The following is a 22,348-nucleotide window of genomic DNA, read 5'->3' as shown; positions in this document are numbered from 1 at the left end:
GCAGAAGATTCTCCCTGTAGGGCTCTCATTAGGCATGAGAGGAGGCAGGGTCGTAGGTTTGGGTACCAGACCCAGGTGGAGACTGACCCCTGAGCTGATGGGTCGAAGCTGGAAGGAAGAAGAGTGTGTGTTGAAGGGGAAGTATGTCTCCCGCAGGCCTGGTACAGCCTCCTTTTGTATTCACCAACCACATCTCTTTAACACAGCACCAACATACCGAAGCCTGTGACAGAAAATGATCATAAAGTAAATTTACGGCCAGTGAGGACTGTTTCAGCTGCATACCACAGCTCAAGCAAAGCCATTTATATCCACATAACAGGGGTGTAGAGCAGAGAGCTGCTTGGGAAGAGGGAAAATATGGAGCTAAATGAACGAGGACATTTTACAAAGTGGTGGAAAGAAATGAGAAAGAGCCAAGGTGACAAAAAGGTCAAACAAACTACCCTTGTCCAGGGCACATTTATTTTTCCACAAGAAACACACAAACATGCAACAAGGTCATCACAATTCAATAAAGACTGATAGATTAAGAAGCCCTTTATAGTTTAATCAATGTCTCTATACCTTGCTTTTAGTTTATCTCAGTTACTCTTTGTGGACAATTTTCAATAGCAATATGTAGACACAGCTTAAAATGAAACCACAAATCTCATGATTTGAAAATGCCAATTAAAATGGGCACTTAAAATGCAAAACATTCAGATGTTTTACAAGTAGAAACAGTGAGGAGAGCAGCCAAACGCTGCCTCATTCCCCATCTGTATAAATCAAACCTGAAAGAGGAAAAACCTTTCCAACTATCTGGAGAAAGATGCAAAACCACAGTGCTAAATCCCAAGGAGACTTGGGTGATATTTCTAAATAAGCTATGATGTTTTCAGACGCAAAAAGCTATGCATTATCAATTAACCTGCTCACAGTTTGGTTAACATGCACCTCTAGGAGAACATTACTGTATCTTTAAAGGACATGAACCTAAGATTTGTTTGCTGGACACACACTCAGCACACGTTCACACGTTCACACACACACACACACACACACACACACACACACACACACACACACACACACACACACACACACACACACACACACACACACACACACACACACACACACACACACACACACACACACACACACACACACACACTCTCGCACAGACGAACAGATACAAACATACAATATACCAACAGAAATAGTTATGGTATCATTTCAAGAGAGTACAACTGTGAGAGTACAACTGTTAATACCTCATGTTAAGAAAAAGTGAATCATTCTTATCCCACTTCTCATCAAATGGAAAATGGTATGGAATGGGCCATAATAAGAGTAATACAGCAATGTTATATATCTTCTAGAGACAATCATTATTAAAAAAAAGACATAAAAAATATATGTATTCTAATACATAGCATGTGGACATCCTCGGGTTGCAACCCCTTTGTTTAAAAACCTGTAGGTGTCACCCCATAAAGAAAACATCCATTGTCATATAAACAAACAAAAAAAACAGCCTTGTTGCTACACATACACCATGTAGGCCTATATTATCTTAAAAATAGTAAATTGCATAAACACCATCTCTGTCTCTCTTTCTTAATCAGACAAATACCAAACCATGTTTTATGAATCATTCCTATATAAGTCTGTACACACCTGAAAAGTCTGAGCGGCCTTAATCCTTCATACAACAAGGCCGACACATTGAAAAGAAAGTCAAAGAAGCAAATAATTGGATTCCTCTATTTAATGTAACTTTACTTGACATGGAAAAAATTCCCTGATAGATTGGAAGCATCATCTTTTGCTGTCCTGTAATATAAAGGGAGTCAAAAAGGTTGTGAAGGAGATGGAACAAGCCAAACAAAGATAACACCTGGGTCTATATCAAGCATACAAATATTTGTTTGTCGTTTTCTGTAGCCTGCAGATGTGCCTAAAAGTTTAAGTGACATGGTTCATATCGCCTTTCTGTAGTAGGCCTATATATTGCTCATGATTAGGAAACGATCAAAGTGGTTGATTGCTTCTTCGAGCGTAATTTACAGACAACTTCTGAACAACAAGAATAGCCTACATTGCGAGCACCCTTGAAATGTAAGTTAATTTTAATGAAGAATTTAACCCATAAAAATATTTTACTGCAAATGTCTGGGCCAACTGGCATACATTGCTGGCAAGTTTATATGTTTGTTAATTTTAATGAAGAATGGAACTCTTATTAGCTTTATCACTTACGTCTAACCAACAAGCGTATTCTGCTAGCTAGCTAAAAAAAAACTGAATTCTCTAAGACTTTAACCTTTAAATAAGTTGTTTACAGCTAATCCAAACTAGCTATTGCAGATAGCTTACAAGTTTGTTTTTTCAAGAACTAAAATAGTTTATTGACAGCTCAAGTCTTAAATAACTAGCATGAATTGCTAGCTAGCTTGAGTGTTAAACATTTTTCATAAAGAATTGAACCCTTTATGTAGCTTATTTACAGCAACCGTCAAAGCAAACTAGCATGCATCGCTAACTAGCCTCAACATTGGTTGATTTTTTATAGGAGTTTCACTATCAAAGAGCTAGTTCACTATGTTCTTAACTCAGAAGTAAAGAACACTAGCTAGTTTAGATGTTAGACAAATAATGGTACGCACAAACACAATGTACAATATCTAAAATAGTTCCAGCTTTGGACAATTGTATAGTGTTCATTTTAGAGTTAGCAGTAAAAAGATTATTTAAATTTAGGTTAAAGGGCTTAAAGAAATGAATTCAGAAGATTGACATTTGGATGATAACACAAGCGTGTTGCTATGCAAAAAAATTAAGAATCATTGAGTATCATTTGTAGCTTCTTATTAACCCAGGCATTCTTTGTTTTCACCTTTGGACTGCACAAAGATTGCTGACTGCATCCATTCCCATGTTCTGGTCAAGTAGAAAAGGGGAGGGGGAGGGGGGGGCGGCCGTCCATCTTCATGCTGCTAAAGCTCCCCCACCAATAATAAAGACACATTTACTGTATTTATTGGAGTCCCACTGAGGTCAACTACACCGATTCTACATTAAGGTAACAACAGCAGCATATGCTAAGACTACTTGTAATATAAGACGTTCATAACATGTCGTACATATTTCAACAGTCCCTGACATACTGACAAATCCGGCTTTGCCAGATTTTATGTATTCATTTCAACATGTGCCTGCGTATAGATAGGCCTCTGTCGGCCAGTCAGTATGTTTTTATATTTTCTTTACAGAAGAGTATAAAAATAATTAAACTTACACCGTCGACTCAAATTCAGCTTGAATTTAAAGATCTGCAAATGTAAATTATTTATATTTTTGAAGCATTGCAAGCCAGCTTATAAACATTGACTAAAAAAAGACAGATTTAGCTGCAGTTTAAGATATGTTTCTTAAAATAAAACGACCGATTGAAACTGTTGCACTCAATGTGCACTGGAAGACTATGATTTACTCCAAATTAAGCTCACAGCTGGGTGCCTTTAGGAAACACTACATCCACACCCGTCCTCGTCAAAATGAATCAGAGAATTATGCAGCACTGGGGCCATGTTTTATCTCAGAGTCTACACCAAGGACATTCAAAATATGTACTTCTCAGGCATTAAATCCAAAGGGGGAAAGACAGAGCTTTGGAAAAAATTGCACCCAGCTAACAACATATTAGACCAACAATTGCCTGGTTCTTAAAATGAAGTGCTCTGCTGCTGAGGAGGAGAAGAGCAGGGTCAAGTCCATACATCAGGACTGGCCTTTACATCGCTGTGTGAGATCGCACTGGGAATAAGACGTTTCACTGCTGGCTATACATGCAGTGGAGCTCGGCGCTCTGCCTACAGCAAACAAGCTCACTAGAGACTTGTAGATTGCAGGCAAGCAGAAGTGCTGCCCGAGCTACGTCTCCAGGGACAAACTGTTGGTGTTTGAAAGAGGGACATCCATCTGTGAGGAGCGTGTTCAGCTTTTCTCCTGAAAGCCAGCAAATGAATGCCTCAGAGCACGCAACAACATACTGGCCCCTTATGTACGGCCAGCATGATGGATCATGTCAATGCTGGGTTACGCTTCATCGAGGAGAAAATTAATGAAGGCTTTATATTCACAGAGGTCAGCGTCATCAGTGTGTCAACAAAACAAATGAGTGTAACCTTGGAGCGTGGCAAACCTCTGCATCACAACTTCAACCCTTCAAGAAACAACACCTCGTAACAAGCCTCAAACTGGCTGGTAAGATGCTTGTTTCATCTATTTCACGCCTCCTCTCTTAGACAGTCTTCAAAGTCAACCGCACAACATACTTTTATTACCAAACACTAAATATTTCATACCCTTTACCTCTCTGGATTCTACTTCATGCACTACGGTAAACACTCCCATTTGACAGAACAACTGACCGTAAGTTTCAGGAGTGGGAAATGTTATCGATGCACTTTTATAGTTAAATTTATAATTTCAAGTATCACCATTTGTTACAGGACAATAATTCATTATTAGAGAAAGACGAGTAAAATAAATAATTGATGCATTTGGAATTTCAGCATTCTTGATAAGTTTGGATTTATTAAAAATGCTGAAATTCTCAAATCTCTTCACAATAACAAGCAATAACTGATTTATCGACAGCTTGTCTCTTGCAGAGATCCCCCCAACATTGAAAACATTGCAGCATTAGTCTGGGCCATGCATTCTGGAGTTTAGCATTTATAAATATGCTTTTTTTTTTTTTTTTTTTTAAGTTTTGGCCCCTTGTTATTTACTCCAAGTTCAGAGGAACAGCTTCGGTTTGAATCGATAACCTGCAACAAATGACATCAGGATAGAAATCTCACCTTTTCTAAACACCGTTTTCCCTGTGAAAAAATTTGGCATGAACACAGCATGCTCTAGGCATGGATCAGTAGACAGCAGGGGGGAGATTTATAGTTATCAAAAAATGGATTAGAGCCATGTCCTTTATTTTGCTTCCATTGCTCTTACTCCACCACTTCTGCAGGGTGTTTTTGTTTGAGGATAATAAAGAGATCTTGGCTGCATTTTGACCTATCATGCAGTGTCACTGTCTTCTTGCAGACAGCAATGCATGGTTGGTTGTGGTTCCTTTGTATAAGGACAAGATCAGTCCTTCAGGTTGTCCTCGCCGACTCCCTGCGCAGACAGCTCTGTCAGGACATTGTCCAGGTAGTTGGGGTCAGGGTAGCCGTGGCCGGTCAGGTTGGAGCCGAATTCTGTCTTGTGGTGGATCTCGTTCCACACCACTGTGTCCGACTCACCCGTGGTGCTGGACGTGCCGATGGTGAAGATGAGGCGTCGGTCCCAGGCCATTATCAGCAGCTTCAAGACCTAGAGGGACAGAAGAGGATGGAGAACATAGTTATGATTCATTTATTGCAACAAGAAAGAGCAACCAACCACATTCAGGGAAACTGGTTTTGAAAATTCTAAAAAGACAAGCAAAGAAAGAGCAGAGAAGATGACCTCTGAAGAAACAAAATCTGTGCAGCAAGATGGACTTGAATGCAGCATGGTTGTAATGCTTGTTGAGCTTTAGTGTTGGACAATTATGATTTCTGAAAGCTGTCGCAGATTACCTTCCTTCCTCTGTCGTTGTCAGGCAGGTAACAGTGTCGAGGAAACCCTCTGGCACTAAACTTCTTTCCCGGGTTGGGGTGTTCGTTGGTCTGGATAAAATGTCAAGAACAAAAGCAAACATTACAACTCCTTCTGTTCCGATTACGACTTAATCGTCCAGCAAATGTCAACAGCACCCACAGGACGAGCTTTAGTGTTATTGCTGCTTACGACGGCCCTTTGTGTGAATAATGTGACGGATACACTACCGAAAATATCCAATTATCTCTTGAAAAATCTTTGTTTCTTTAGGATGATTGATATAATCCTAATCCATCAATTTGCAACCATCCTTGCAAACATCCCTGCACCCTCATTACATTTAACCCAACGCTTACTAATGAAGGAAACGTGTAGTAGCAGCTGTCTTGTCATGACAAACTATGAACATAATTTACTTCTTCCATAAATTCTAGTGAATCTTAAATTGTTTTGTCTCCTCTCCTAAGCCTAACCCTTTTGAGCTTCTTCTGCCTCTATTAAATACATTAATTAAGATTCAAATTACACAATTTGACTCTCTTTTTTTTCACCTGAAAGCAGAAAAATTGAGTATTTATATTTTATTCTGTAAGTTATCTTTCAGGGTTATCCCAATGAAACAGTTCGGAGTTAATTCTCATTCATTTGGTCACAGTTATTCATATACGACCAAATGTTATATTCCTGTTGTCCAGTAATTCCATGACAGAGGACTCAGAGTAGAGAGAGAGAGAGAGAGAGAGAGAGAGAGAGAGAGAGAGAGAGAGAGAGAGAGAGAGAGAGAGAGAGAGAGAGAGAGAGAGAGAGAGCAGGGGACAAACAGAAATGTTTCTTGGATATACTGCAGCTGTGCAGACCCGAGTGCTCAGGAGACCCCTGCTGTACTCTGTCCCCTGGGACACTAAGCCCTTTCCTTTGGTTGGAAAAGGTCAGTTTATTGACTCTATTAAAGTTCTCCTCAGCAGTCACGATGCGACCTTCTCATCTCACCAACACTAACCAAGGCTAAAAAAACAACCTCTCCTCTCCACTGCTTTGTGATACAAAATTAAAATAGCCTTCATTGGATTCCGTCTCTTGTTTTTGGATTTTTGGAAACCTATTGTTCGATATAGTATATTCTAAATCATGGGTTTATTACTTTAAATTTAAAGATTCTAAGGAGTCTATTACTTCACGGTGACGGTGTGATCGTCCCCCAGGGCTACAACACTTTACCTTCCTGCACGAACAACCAACCATCAAACCTAAGCGGATAAGTAGCAGGTGCAGAAAGGGCACGGATTTACAGCGGATCAGGGCGCAAAAGCAGCATGGTAGATTTATTGAAGGGACTTGGTTCTGACCTGGATCCCAGCAGGAATGTCGTAGACGATGCGGATGGTTTTGGAGTCAGGGTAGCCGGGCAGGCAGTGGGGGATGACGTGGTACTCCATCTTCCCAGGAGGCTGTGTGCCTGTTTTCTCCCCGTAGATGGTTTTACATGTTGGACACTGAAGACTGCCATCCTAGTTTGAAGAAAAGTTGAATAAAATAGTTTCAAAGTCATGAAGCAATACGATGACACTTACATTTTACTGCTTAGTGTCTTGTTGATTTAAACGGTCAGTTTTTCCACTTTCTCTTCCGTGATATCTAGACATGCGGACAAGTCTTGGATGGATTTCATTTTAAGATACCCGTCTCTTTGTCATAATTTAAAGGGGAATCCTTGGGGCGCTGGTCGTCCAGGTTCAAATCCGACCTTGCATTTTTGTATCTGAAAATATATCTGTCTCTATGTATTTGTAAACAACAATTCTGCAGCTACCCTCAGATCCACACAACATTTTCCCACTTTTAACTTGTTTTGTTTGTTGGTTTGTTTTTAAATGTTTTGGTTCAATCTCACTTGATTCATCAAGCTTGAATGCAACTGAATTCAGATAGGAAATTCACCGCACAGCACATACAAAACTAGGTTGCAAAAAAAGAAGTACTATAAGGAAACAAAAAGAAAGATATACTGTATACCTCAGAAGTCTGTGACAATCAAACTGGAGTTGAAAAGTTACAGGGTTGCAAGAAACACGAATGACTGCTCTGCAACTGCTAGCTGTGATCGCAAACAACTGTAAGCTAACAAGCTAACCTTTTTTATGTCATAAAAATGTCTCTTACTTCTTAAAAACACCAACTTATCTTTCATTCACTATTTTTCCACTTTTCATTCATTTATTAAACCAGTGCCTTATTCCCTTTCTAAGGGAGAAGCTTCTGATAAAAAAGTCAGAAAGAAAAGTTGTCATGAGTGGAGTGGATCAAGTCTAGAGTAAATATTGCTCCTGAGCATGTGCTGATAACACTTTTATACGCAGTTCTAAATGCTTCTAAAACACAAATTTAACCACAACTACCTGCTTAGTGAGAAACAACCAGAGTGAAGTAAGACAAAATCATTTCTGCTGTTCATGTTATCTGCTAGTTCCTGGCAATGAGGTGAGCAGAATCTATAATAGGTATTGTGCTTGAGACAGATCTGATGAAACTATATGTGATCCCATCTGCGCCTAACAAAATTGAAGCCTGATCCTCTGCCAGTTACCTGCAATACAGCCAAGCTGTGTAAAATTGAGTGTTTATATTTTGAGCTTGAGTGACATAATAACAGGGTCTGGCTCACAAGCTTTTACCCACCTTATTGCCATTGTTGTACATGGCCACCAGGCACAGCAGATGGTACATGTGCCCACACTTGCCAAGTTTGCCGACCAGCTCTGGCTTGATGCCTTTGTGCTGCAGGATGCCTTCGTAGCCGGATGACATGACAAGCCTCTCCATGCAGATGGTACAGTCCTGGAATAGCCGACCAAAATAGTTTAGCTGCTATTCTTCATGATTGCACATCTATGAGATATTCACACTTTTTAAGGTGACTGAGTGCATCTCTTTGTGGGCACAAATCCCTTTTTTGTTTCTTCTTCTTACCTCATCTGGAGCCACTTTAATCTTATCTGTGTATCTCCGCACTACATCCTCTGGATTTTTCCCTAGTTGTGGAAAAAAAAGGGCACAAGATAAACATCAAAAACAAGTTGTAAATTAATTATTAAGGCTACTTGCTTTCCATTACTGATATTAGTATCACAAATGCCTCAGAACTTAGGAGGGCCAGTGGCCTAGTGGTAAGTTGTGCGCCCCATGTACAGAGGCATAGGCTTCGAAACGGATGGTAGGGGCTCAAATCCTACCTACCCCATGACAATATGTCCTTCCCCACTCTCTCTCTCGCCCCTAAAAAAAAGGCCAGAACAGAATAAGAAATGCCTCAGAACTACTGAGATGTGATACCACATAACTGCAGGTCAATTTGCCAATTTGATACCATGATTTGTTTCCCTCACCAAAAGAAAACAACCTTCTTCTCAACGGTGGCCTACACCACAATAATACATATCATTGCTGCCATTAGAAACTCCATTAAAGAAAAGTCCTGGTTTTAGGAGAATTACAATGTAAAGCAAACAACAACAGCAGGATGCTAGCCAAAAGTGTAACGTAAGCGTGTACTGCATTTCCCCACACAATTCAAGGTTGTTGTTTTTTTAAAACTTAAAGATAAAATAACTAAAATAACTAAAACCAGTAAAAACATTAACCAGAATTGATCAAAAAGACGCTAGGCTTATTTTACACAGTGACACAAAGGGGCAGTGAGCCAAGCTGTGGCTAACATTAGCTTTGCTTGTTGATATAGCTTATTTTTAAGTTAAGAATCCGTTTACGTACAAAGAAAAGTTATACAACAGTTGTCAGTCTTTTTCATCACACTGGTTTTGGAGCGCTACTATATGCCTACATTGGAAAAACTGGCATTCAAACTCTCTAGGCTCAAACCTCAGATGGCAATTGTCTTTTGAACACTAAAGATATAACATGACATGTCATGTTTCAGCAAACTCTCAGGCCTCGGATTGACATAAAACCTTTTTCCCCCCGCATTTAAAGAGTTTGGGCGTGCATGTGAATAAGTATACATGAGTATATATGTCGGGGATTTTGAAGAGGCGGTCACCTTCAAACTGACACATAACAACCAGCCGTCCCTGCATTCCCTCATAATCCTGTGTGCAACCCGGCTAGCATGGCTGAGAGCACACCCACAGCTTACACCCCTAATACGCTTAGAGGCAACCACTTTTCCCATGGAGCCTTTGTTTGTTCATTTGAGGGACAGCCAGTGAACAGAGGGAGGGAGAGCAGTTACAAGAGACAGACTGAGCCAAAAAAAAAAAAAAAAGAGTTAAGGTACAAAGGCTTGGGGGAAGACAGAAGAGGCAGGGGAGTTATGAGGAGAGGGAGGAGGAAACCAGGAAAAAGGAGGAAAAATACAGAAGAGACTCAATAGTGTGTTTAAACACTTTTTGCGATATGATTGTTCATTTGGATCAAAAGCCTCTCTGACCTTTTTCTGTGCAGAAAGCAGAGCATTAGAAAAACACATTCACGCTGTTTGCACAGACATACAGACTGTTTGCACACTTGGCTGCTGCCTCATTGCTCAATCTATATTCTACAATCAATATTTTTTATCTACCCCTCTCCAAGATGGCAGACACAGAGACAAGCACCTCACAAGCACAGAAGCAGCATCTATGTGAATATATCTATGGCTCCAGCCTCCAACACGTGTTTTACAAGCTCTTTGTCTTGTTTGAGTTTAGTGGGATGTGTTCAAAAGAAACATCCATCAAAGAATTACTGCGTTAACTCCAACCAACAATAAATCTCTAATCATACATGTATAATTGAAAATGGTATTCTTCCTAAACAGTGGGTTGAATGTTCATGTAGACAGGCTCTAATTTACAAGACAGATTGAACACTTTCTCCATTTTCTCTAATGCCAAATTACACAATATCATTCTACTATATTAACCTTTCCTAAACTTAACAGTCACACATCAATATGTTTTACTGTGAGTTATTGGCTGACCAGAAACAAAAAGTGCTCTGACAGATTGGAATGGACAATCCCTGTGATGAAAGGGAAACCAAACAGTCTCTCTCATCAATTACAACAAAGACTCCCCTGGGAGGTCGAAAGTTTCTGCGGCATCCAATCGACCAACACTTATTCAAACCCAAAGCATTCGTACTAAAACACCAGATCCTCTTTCAAACCTGCTCAACACAGCAGTCCCTTATCATGTACTTTCCCTTTCACGGCCTCAGTCAGTCTGCATGTATAGAGTTTCTTTTGTGAAATTGTTACAGCTGCTGCATTTGCTTGTAAATCTGAACCACCAACCATTTCATTTAGCGTAGGAACAGGAGCACTTTCCTGAACACCAGCTACCCTGGGTGGTGTTAGATTTATTGTAATACCTTTGGAGCTTTAATGGGAGGTATTTAAAAAACAATTACAACCCTTTGATCACAACAACAGAAAATCACAGCTTTGGGTTTTGTTTGCCTGCTAAACATCAGCTTTGCAGACAGCTGATATGGAAACATCCTGGAGAGCTTGTCAGGACAGAGACAGTCTGCTGACTGTAAGTGACTTGACTATTCCTCTCCTCCATGCATTTTGAAAATAGTCACTAACAGGGTAAAAAGTTTGAGCGTTTACTTTTTTTTTCCATATAATTTCTTCCCATCCTCTTTTCTTCCATCTTACCTCTCCTCAGGTGCTTTTTCTTGGTTTTGCGGCGCATGCCGTTGATCCCTGGCACAGGCTTCATGTCACTTTTGTTGATGGGTGGCGGGTGCAGTATGGGTTTGGGCGCCCTGGTCAGGCATACCGGCAGACCTGCAGCGCACATCAGGATACCTGTCATACCTGAAGCAGGTGTACAGAACACGCAGACATACAAACAAACAACCAAACAAACAAACAAACAAACAGAAGAGTGGAAAAAAGGAACTGATTGTGATTGTCTTTAAAGATTAATAGGACACCATAAAACACACCCTTGTTAGTGGTTTTCTGAGGAAACTGTGCACAGTGAATGTGATCTAACCTGCTAATGCTGGGTGCACTGGTCCAGATCCTGTCAGGTTCTTTACTGGGAGTGCAGGAACCCTGGAAGAAGAAAAAACAAAGAAAACTTCCTTAATTGATGTTTTAAAGTTTCTCACAGCCACAGAAAGTGACCTGCTTACATCATTCTTTAATTTAAGTCAAACTTCTACACTAAGTAGTCATGTGGAGACACAGATGTCAGCAGAGTTGCACGAGTCAATTGTTTGCTTGTTTTAAAAAAATAAAATTCATGTTTTTCACTGTCTTTAAACAAACCTATGACCTCTAAAATCAACAGCAGATCCTTCCAACTGTGCACCGCTGCCTATTAGGTGACAAAACAGCAGCCTATTCTGCTCTGTACGCCTTTAAAAACACTCCAGTTAAATGTCACATGCGCTCTCGCACAGATACAGAGTCAACTGCGATGGGATGAGACAGCTTGACTCATATACAAAGCACTGCAGCAGAGCCTGATTCAGGATGACATTTGGAGAGGCATGAGTTCGTGGCAAACACAGACGACAGAGACAGTTGACTTGCGCACTCTTCAAGATCTGTTGAGCGGAGCGGGAAAAAGCTCTCAGGGCTTTAATACGAGCATACAAGTCTGTCTTTCAGGGGTCCAGAGAAAAATTCAACTAGTTTCCCACAGCGAGAGGCCACAGAAGGGAAGCGCTCGTGAGCAAGTTTCCACTTCTCAGGTTAAAAGAAACAACAATCAACGTAACCTAAGTCATGTTTTAAAAAATGTTTTTATGAACATCACATCAGATTTGATTCCCATGTGAAAGTAAAAAAAAAAAAAAAAAACCAGAATTGGTTGGTGGAGACCAAAACTGAGCAAAAACAGAGAGTAGCAGAGAGAACTCCCATGATTCCTCGCTAGCCTCAACGTCATCTTTTGTTATTGTTTTGATTGAGCGCCCCCTGGTGGAAGATTTGACATACTGTGTGCTTAAATGTCACATAATAAGTTATGCAAATTATACTTTAACACGTTTTTGGAACACCAACATGCTCATCTGTCCACAAACCCCCAAATTATGAGAAAAGCCCATCCTCTCCGTATTTTGCCTGCTCCACTTTTCAGAAAATGTGAGCTCAAAAAGGCTGGCCTGGAGATTTTTCCTTTGTGACATCACAATGGGCAGTAACCCTTTCACCAGATAGGCATGATGAAATACAGGATTAGAGTGGATTTTTAACAAGAAACTTCACAGACATGTTTTGGGGAGCTCGAAGGCTTATTTCAACTTGTTGAAAATTATATAATATGTGACATTTGAAAAAATAGCAGCATGATTGGATGATTACAGGCCTGATCTATTCAGAAGATCCAGGTTATTCCTTTTAGAAATCTTTATAGTCGATTATGTCTCCAAATTTGTCCCACCACACATTTGCATTACTATCCTTTGATGTTGGCATCAGTTTGTATGGGATCAGATTAAAATATGTACATGCTTGTTTATGTGTAAGAAAATAAAGAACTCATCCTATATAACTGTTCCACTGTGTCACTGCAGAACTTAACTACTCACAGAGAGGGTAACACAATCTGACCAGATTTCATTAGATTTATTAATCTCTATAAGCTTCAAACATTACCAGAACGTAGTTAGTTCACATAGCAGAGACCTTTAAAGTACGGAGGACTGCTGCATTACTTATACTGGGAAATACTCCCATCAGCTTTGCCTAACCTGTTAGATATTTCAGTTTAATAACCGCACATGGGCTGATGCTACTTCACATATTCCCCTGGATCTCTCTGCTCCTTAAAGCTGCAGCGTGTGAGATCTTTAGCCCTGCAGCTCCAAGGCGTTTCATAGATCTGCATCAAGAGACTGCTTTGATATAAGCCAAAGCCTCTGATCCTGTGCCAGGGGAAGCCCTGCAATACGGTGAGTGCAGTAACGAAAAGGGACACAAGGCCCGGCTGAGGTTCTATCTCATCTGTAGTGAGGACTCAAGATTCACACCAGAGGACCAGAGACCAGGATCATGTGACCTCTCCTGTATGCAAGACTGATTAGAGTAAACATATATGTGCAGTGATCTAATGATATACGATAACAAACCTTATGTCAGGATGTTAACAGAAACTGTGACAGGTTCGATTTGAGCAGCATGTTTTCCAGTTTCCAGATAAGACCTCTGCAAATGATTTCACTTCTCTACCACAGCAGCAAGCAGGGGAATAATAGGTGAACTCTCCTGCTGCTGTCAAGACTAAACAGTCAATCTTTCCCGCCAATCACTCAGAGAAAAATAGTTGGAGTAAGAACACAGCGGAAGGGAAGCAACTCTGGCTGATTGTTTTCATGGCTGAGGATAATGTGGAAGGCAGAGGAAGGGACACATGGGCGGAAATCAGGAGCAGAAACATTATGAGCTTAAACAGAGTCTGACATTCAGTTGAAAGTAATAAGTCGCTGCTACTTCCTTTAAACATGCACTTAGCCATAAATCAAATCAAAGTCGCTGTGTAAAAGAGATTCTTTTATCAGTTTAGTTTAGGTTGTTCACATGGACTGTGTGATCCAACAAATGATTTTTACTAAGAGAAGAAATAACACAAGAGCCCTTAAAAACCATCTCATTGTGTGTTTCCTGCACACTGCAAGAACTACACACTCCTATAAGCACACAGAGCAGAGGATCTGTCAAGGATCCATAACATAACATTAATTAGGAACGCCTTTCATCTTTATGGCTTATGAATTCTAGCAAAGATATCACTATTAGCCAGAGAGCATATTGCATACTTTATATATAACTAAAAAGCTGCATGCTGCTGCTGCTGCTGCAAAAAGAAACAGCAGCCGCAGCTACTGATGATAATGATCTGCTACACTGAAAGACACAAGATAACACACTTTCTCTGCTAAACTTGCTTACATAGAGAGATCCACACCATTGCACTTCACCTCATTATTTTAGCAAAACTTAGTAATTCCTATCTATGCAATGCTAAATTGTTCCTTCACTAAACTGCAACCTTAAACAGCCAGTCAACCTGGAGCCCGCCTGCATGCTGTTAAGACTCCTTTTCCCTCTGCTTTCTATTTTAGAAACCTGCACCTCTGCAGGCTCTGACCCGGTCTGTCCTGGCTGAGCCTCAAGCACCATGGGTTCTAGACACATGTCACCTCCTCACAGCTCGCTGACAATCCTTAATGCTACATGACTTTAAGGGTTTAACTCTGGCATAAACTCTTCACTTTTGATCCTCGCTTTCCCCCAACACTCAGATTACGGTAGTCCAAAAGCACCCTTCATCTCCATTGAAAAATTCTACCATAAAACAAAATCAATTGTCATTATTTCAACATATTCTAAAAAAAATAATTGCAGTGTCCAATGATCCCAACAAAACATTGCTGCTCAAGCTTTGACAAGAAACGTTCAGCGAAACAGACTGACCCTTGTCACCTCCACTTTTCTTTCGCCCAGGCAGCTCTCGTTTTTCTCCTCTACTTCACCGATGTTTACCCCTTTTTCTTCTCTTCTGTCCAAATTCTCCGTATGAAAAGCACACCTTCGGCAGAGGACTGTATAGTGTGTCTTGTAATATACTGCTGCTCAGAATGTTCCCAGTGATGGCATGTTTCACACCTAAAGCTGTCATGTGTGACCTCAAACCAAAGCAATTAAGTGATGAATCAGGCCCCCTACATACCTGACCCCTTAACACCACATTAATTACGGCCTCTGTCAGATCAGGGCATGGGGATCACTCTCCCCACTCTGTCTCCAGCTAACTCATCTTTCCTTCCTTTCCTGAGGGGATCTCCAGCCTGCCCTGAGGACTTCATCAGACCCGGAACGATGTGATTCCCCAAATAGAGAGCGCACATTAGGCCTGGTTAGGAAAATGCTGACAGAGGACTTATCCCTCCTCATCTGTTTATTATGCACAATAAAGACAGTGAGGGGGGGTACAGGGAGGGAACTCTAGGAGAGCTTCATTGCATATTAATGTGTGTAGTGGGAGGCAGAGGCAAAATCCTACCTCTTGATACACTGATCTGGGGGGTTACAAGTTGTTTAAAGATGCACCTGAAATACCCCGTAGAGAAGTAATAATGACACTAAGAATTTCTAAGTTGCATCAGTTCGGTCCAGATGAGCTGTCATGATTTATTCATTGATTTCAATGTTAATTTTTATCTTGCAGTGAGTGCCAGAGCGGAGCAGCAGCCTACTGAGGGATCATGATCTCTGTTCTCAACGCACGCACGCACGCACGCACGCACGCACGGATAATGGAAGCATGCAAATGCACACTTCTTACTTTTATATGAAGGGGACTGGACTTTCTTTGCTTTTAATATTTGAATTGCAAACACAGCAATCCTGTCTGAATACAAACAGAGCTGATCTTTACTCAGCTATATACTTATATATATATATGCACGACAATAGGGCACACGAACAGATTAAAACATATGAAAAATATAAATTATTTCTCTGCTATTATGAAAAAAAATGTTTATTTATGTTTTTAAAACAGGTGAATAATTAAATACTTTAATTTCTTATTTCTCAGTGTGATTGAAACATTCTCATAACCTGAGATTTTGGTTTGCATTTTAAATGCTGTGAAGACTGTAATAGGATTTTGTGCTTATGAATGCTAATCAGAAGGCAATGTAAGAATAATGTTTGCAAATGTTATATCAGTCATTTTCAAAATGATTGCTCTTTTTATCATTCTTTTTAACACAAATGATGAAACAGTCTAATCAAGAAAATGATCAGCAAAGAACAAGATAATGAAAGTTGCCTTTAGCTGCACTTTAAAAGTAAAATAAAGAACAAGAAACAAACAGCAACTTCCCGTTTTAGACTTGCAACAGGGTGACTGCTGTGTGAGCTCAATAATTCAAAAGAATCTATAGAAGCCTGCATGACCTCATTTCACAAACCACCGGCGTTTAGCTTATATCTGGTCACGTGTTACAGTCTATGGTTGAGCCTGATAGCAGGTGGAGATATAGTGGGCTGTGTCATCCTGGTAATAAGATAAACTGATGTGTTTACACAATCCAGCAGATGGTGCCACTTCTAATATTTGTGCGTGTGAGATAGACGCATGAAGCAACACAACCTCTCCCCACTTATAGCCAGGGTCAGTATTTAAACCACAGACTTCATATTCAATTACATATGGGTCATAAAAACACAGAATAGTGTTCTAGCATATGATCAAATCTAAGTATTTTTAACATTTAAATAATATAGCAGCTACAAATTTGCAATCAAGTGTGTGTGGTTAACATGTTAACAAGCCTTACTGTGCCCAATACCTTTCTTGCACCCAGCTGCAGTTATATTAGGGTGTGTGAAAAACAGATCTGATGTTTTACTCTCTATGTGGGTTTCTCTGTTGTCTGTCTGCAGCACGCTAGAGGAACATTTACAAAGGGGAGTTCACATTTCAGTATGGGGTGCTGCATGTGTGTGTGTGAGCTCTCATGACCGTGCTGTGTCTATGTTAACCACAATCATCCTGTATCGCGAGCCACTCGCCTGGGAACCAATGCACTCCACCTCACTCCCTCCTGTCTCTTCATTTCGTTTTCTATGTCTCCGCAGAAAAAACCAAAAAAAAAACCTTATATGCTTCGAGGTAAGAGTCCCATTTAATCCACAACTCTGCACACAGCTGAGCTTTCATTGACTTCTTAAAATACAAAAGAAAACCGAGCTGTTCATCCTACGCTGCTTTTCTCCACCTTTGCACGGAGACACATCATGTCACACCTGAGACAATGTTTCATGATGAGAAAAAGTCCTACATGTTTCCTTTCAGTGACACAGAATTAGGCCAGAGAGAGTGGAAGCATGTGTGCCGGGGTGAAGGACGGTAATAATCAAAAATGCAGTAAGTGTGTCTCTCCCCATGAGCAGAGAGAATAAAATGGAATCAAATTAGATCAGGAGATGGTTTATTTTAGTAAAAGAAAGCAGGATAGAAGGGGGACTGAAGTATCAGTTACAACGCTAGACACACTTCTTTTTTTCCTCGGCTCCTTTCGCTGAATTGCTCTGAGGTCACAGCGCTCTGCTGAAGCTCCAATTTTTTCCTTGATCCATTATTCATTTTTCCCCAGTGGAGCTCTGCGTCCGTGGCAAATAGGTTTCCACAGCTACACATGCCTTACTATACACATAAAATAAAGAAACACTTACACAAAGATCCCGGCGGTCCGCACACAACGTCAGACTTTAAGCGTCTCATGACATCCGTTACGACCATATCATAGTGTGGTCGTAACAAATGAGTTCAAAGCAGAAGCAACAGAATGATCAGAGGAGCTGCAGAATGTTCACGCCTATTGGGGCCAGTATAAGCTCATTATGGAGAAGTAACCATGGCAAACACACATAAAAAGGATGGGACTCAGGCAATGAAGTGTCATAGGGACCCGAGGCTTTTCCCGCACATCCATTGATCAGCACATTAACAAGAGGAGTCATAAATCAGCAAAGAGAAAGAGGGAAGGAGAGAAAATGACAGCACAATACTCTAGACACATGCGGGCTGAAGCTTTGTGAAGCAGACACTGCTTTCCAATATCCTGCCTCAGCTAAACTGTAAAATCAACCAAATCAACGCATTTTAAAACAAGTAACAGACTGCTGCAGACTCCAGGGAATTCAAACTACAAGATAAGGAGAGTGCATGTAGGCAAACATATTTACCCTGGCGGGATGGCTCCTCTGGCTGTCCCCATGGAAATGCGCTGTGTGCCCGGCCGGTTCAGGTTGTTCTGTCCGTTGATGGTGAGAGCGTGGTGGCCATGGGCGGATGAGAGAGACGGCATCACGGGGGAGCAGGGGAAGTTGGCAGAGGAGAGAGGTGACTGCACCTGTTCAGCTTTGGCGTGCCCGCCTCCCACACTTATGTTATTGTTGTTTGTTCCGGAGGAGGTGGATGTTGGCGACCAGAGGGAGGTTCCAGCGAAGGTGTTGCTCTGCCGAACCCCAGTGAGGGTTACCGAAGCGCCAGAGTTTCCCCCTGTCCCTCCGTAGACTTTTCTCCGCTGAGACGCCAGGATAGCATTAGAGGCCGCTCTTGTACTGTTGACCAGGATGCATTGCTGACAGGAGCACGGCTGTCCCGAGCTGGCACCCACAGGCCAGGATTGTGACTTGGGGATGGAGCCCATGATGAGTGGGTAGGCCAGGTCCATCCGTCTCCGCAGGCGTCTCTTGCGCTGGCTCTGCCGGTTGGTCTGAGACATGCTGTTGAAGTCGATGAGGTAGCAGAAGCCCAGAGAGGTCAGGTCCAGCCAGGGGTGCTGCTTCTCATAAGCATTCTGGATGGTCACGCAGATCTCCATGTCGTACGGCGTCCACGAGCCGTTGTCATTCTCCCACTCCCAGACCACGCCTTTCCCTGGGGCTGACGACGGCTCGTAGAAGTTCCTCTGCACGGGTCTCATGGTTCCTAAAAGCAAAGGACAGAGAGGAGAGAATAAACAGGAGGATGAATGCTCGGGCTCTAACCTTGTGACATTAATCTTCGTTTTCAATATTCTGTAGATGCAAAAGTGTTTGTCATGGTTAAAAGGGTGAAAAGAAAGGTGAAGAAAGACCAGTGATAAAAAGTGGGCAGATGGGCAGAAAAAAAGACCAAAAAAGAATATTGTCCGCATTGTTTTTTGAAGGTCAGACTGTTCATGATCGGCATCTTAAACATCTCTGTAGATTAAGTTTTTTAACTAAACAGTGCACAAAAGTCATTAAAAACTGTTGAAATGTTTCAGTGACTGAGAGCGTAGCAAAGCAATTTACTATTACAGCCATGATACAGAGGGACTTTCAAGGGACAGATTTTAGAAGAGCATGAACCATTATTCACAAGTATGGTTCCAGCTCTAAAACTCTGCTACCTACATTTCCCATAATGCAGGTTGTTAGCGTATGTCAATGACCTCTCTTGAATGCTGCTTAAATATCAAAATCTTTCAGACTACATACCTACTCTGGATGAAGCATGATCTCTTTTTATTCTCAGGCATGAACCCAGATTACCCAGATGACATCATCTGGGTTTTTTTAATACAAACTTTGAAAAGCTCCTCCAGAAGAGAGAATATACAACAGTCTGTATGCAAAAGATCACTGCAGTGTTCTCTATATTTTAATTCATGTGCTTCTTACAAAAAATATTAACTCTAAATGAGTATTAGGGATAGAAATTGACAATTTGTTAAGCATATAAAATGTTGTGTCCATGAAACATTGACAAAACCCTCGATAGATCATAATAACACTTGCTAACACTCATAATAGTGCACTATGACACTAGCCTGGGGCAAGATGCAGTTTTAATGCTGCTTTACTTTCATCAAGTCAGCTGACTTGTGTTGAGACAGCATCCTGACCGGCTGTTGTAGATGAGGTGTAACAGTTCACTTCCTGCCTTAGGGAGCATGGTTGCAAACTGTGGAGTCAGTGGGTAAAGAGGGATACAAACATAAATTGTAGGAAGCTGTAGTGCAAACGCTGTTAAAATCACTCGACTGAACTGTATACATGTCGGCAAGACCACAAACATCAAACCCACAATCTCCAGCTGTATTAAGCAGCGCTCTATGTTTCACTGTGACAACAGGAAGGAGGGGGAGGTGAACCTGCTAGTTTTCTACATCTGTCCCTCTGCTCATGGCTACACAGTTCCCACCTCCATTATAACACCATTACTGTAGTCACGTGGGAAATCAGGTCTATCCATTTCCCTGCCGCACATCAGCGAGGGTGTCCAGGCACTCCGTCCAGCAGAGACCGCCAACCCCTCCATCCCCCACCTAATTTAATGGGTAAATGCACCACCCCGCTACCAGAGAGGACTAGGGTGATAATGGAGGGATGCAAGTGTGTGTAGAGGATGAATGACTTTGGAAATGAGCATAAGGGATAGTGGGCAGCAGTCTCCTCCTATACAGCAGCCTGCTGCTGACTCCTGAGAATCAAATGCATCAGCAGAAACAGCAAGTATGACCTTGACTTTCTGCTGCAGACTGCTGCTAAAGGACTCGGCTTGATGGCTAATTTCATTTGGAGCTGCTCTGAACCATACAGACACACTCGAACACACACACACACACACACACACACACACACACACACACACACACACACACACACACACACACACACACACACACACACACACACACACACACACACACACACACACACACACACACACACACACACACACACACACACACACACGCGAAGATGACTGCTCAGTGAGCCAGCTGCCTGTGTCTCTCACGTCTTCAGTCAGTCAGCCGTGCACAACTTTCTCATGCAATTGCATCTGTCCCTTCTCACATCAGCCTTGTTTCCTGATTTCTTAAATTTAAGATATAAAGATAAAACAGTTACGTTTAGCGCAGCAGATGAAAGCTCCATGATGGTGAACCACACGTCTGGACCCTTTACCACTGCAGCTCCTCTGGGATCCATTAGATCCGGCACTCAGTGCAGCTGCATGTTTTTCGGGCCACCACGATCAATAGTGACACAGCTCTTGCCACTAAGTCTTGCCCAGTGGTTGGTTTAACACAACTTTCATAAATAATTGAGCATGTGGAGATGTTTTAATCCCCGGCATCAATTTAAACATCTCAACTTTGGGTTAGCAGGCATAAACAGTGTCTGTCTTTGAAAGCCTGTTTGTACGGGCAGTTCTTCGAGATGAGAGCTCTGATGGAGTCTGTTGCATGTAATTGGCTTCTCTTAAATATTTTGCCCAAGTTGTGGACTTCCATGTGTAATCACTAAAAAACTCCAAGGCTCACGTTTTCACACTAAAAAGCCTGGACTAACATTTCTTCTTCTAAAGGTTGATGTGGTTATAAGGATAGTTACAACAAAATAAAGCGGTTCCTTATTGGATTTCACACACATTAAAAAAAACTTCAGCTTTGTATTTTTGAACTGTCTGCAGCCTTCATGATTGACTGACTGCTTGATTTTTCTTAGCTTGCACTCCCACATCTCTGCAGCTAAACTCCTTAGAGTATCGGCAAAACCAAAAAGTGGCACGTGGCATGGCACTGTTATTCGTAACCCAGTTTGACAGCAACTTGTGCGATTAGATTACCAACATTACCAACCACCATCACAGCAGGCAGGTCAGAGTGGCACATACGGCGCTTCTGGTCTTGCATCATGTCGATCATACTGGCTCATGACGCTGAAGTGGAAGCTCAAACTGGCATCCAGCACTGAACCAGTGAAAACTGGCATAATGAGCCCTTGAGGAAACATAATTCAGAAAAAAGTTTTCCAGCCATTTCTTGAATAAAACCATCCAGACTGAGAGAAACTTTATATCTCTTCATTACATAGCTGTTCGGAGTTGTGAACAACAATACGTTATAAAATGTAATTATAGTGTCTATTACAAGTCTTCAAAATGTCTACCTCAAGGTGCTAGTTAGAAACCTTAAGAGAACCAGTAGAGGCCAAGCCTGACTTTGTGCTTGCTGCCTTTTCTGTTGTAATTTCCTGTTATACATAAACCTGCCTCTGACACAAATCCATGGCTGAGTCATTGATGCTCTCTCAGCAACCCTTCATGTGCTTCCTCACAGGAAACAAGGCAAAAGTAGTTTCTTTCTGTTTGACCCTGTGTGCCTCTGGCAGCCATCTTTCCTGCTGTTCCCTCACATCCTT

The 22,348-nt window shown here is 41.4% G+C and overlaps 1 protein-coding gene across 5 annotated transcripts in view; it reads right to left on the bottom strand.

Annotated features, from left to right (window-relative positions):
* Positions 1–433: 433 nt before the first annotated feature.
* The window catches only part of dtx1 (deltex 1, E3 ubiquitin ligase), a 47,004-nt gene continuing 25,089 nt past the window's right edge, over positions 434–22,348 (bottom strand). For 3 of the 5 annotated variants that reach the window (XM_020633058.3, XM_020633057.3, XM_029277166.2), the window contains 8 exons: positions 18,356–19,103; positions 11,640–11,701; positions 11,297–11,458; positions 8,605–8,666; positions 8,314–8,472; positions 6,984–7,145; positions 5,616–5,705; positions 434–5,367 (listed from right to left, as the gene is read on the bottom strand). In XM_020633058.3, coding sequence (XP_020488714.2) covers positions 5,143–5,367; positions 5,616–5,705; positions 6,984–7,145; positions 8,314–8,472; positions 8,605–8,666; positions 11,297–11,458; positions 11,640–11,701; positions 18,356–19,103 — 1,670 coding nt within the window. In that variant the 3' untranslated portion in view covers positions 434–5,142. The remainder of the gene's footprint in view (positions 5,368–5,615; positions 5,706–6,983; positions 7,146–8,313; positions 8,473–8,604; positions 8,667–11,296; positions 11,459–11,639; positions 11,702–18,355; positions 19,104–22,348) is intronic. The other 2 variants (XM_020633059.3, XM_065964371.1) reach the window with 2 other exon arrangements.

This window comes from Labrus bergylta, chromosome 2 (genome assembly GCF_963930695.1).
Source record: "Labrus bergylta chromosome 2, fLabBer1.1, whole genome shotgun sequence".
In the NCBI taxonomy this organism is placed as follows: domain Eukaryota; kingdom Metazoa; phylum Chordata; class Actinopteri; order Labriformes; family Labridae; genus Labrus; species Labrus bergylta.
The sequence above is the reverse complement of the archived record's forward strand: the minus strand, read 5'-3'. Positions and strand labels throughout refer to the sequence as shown.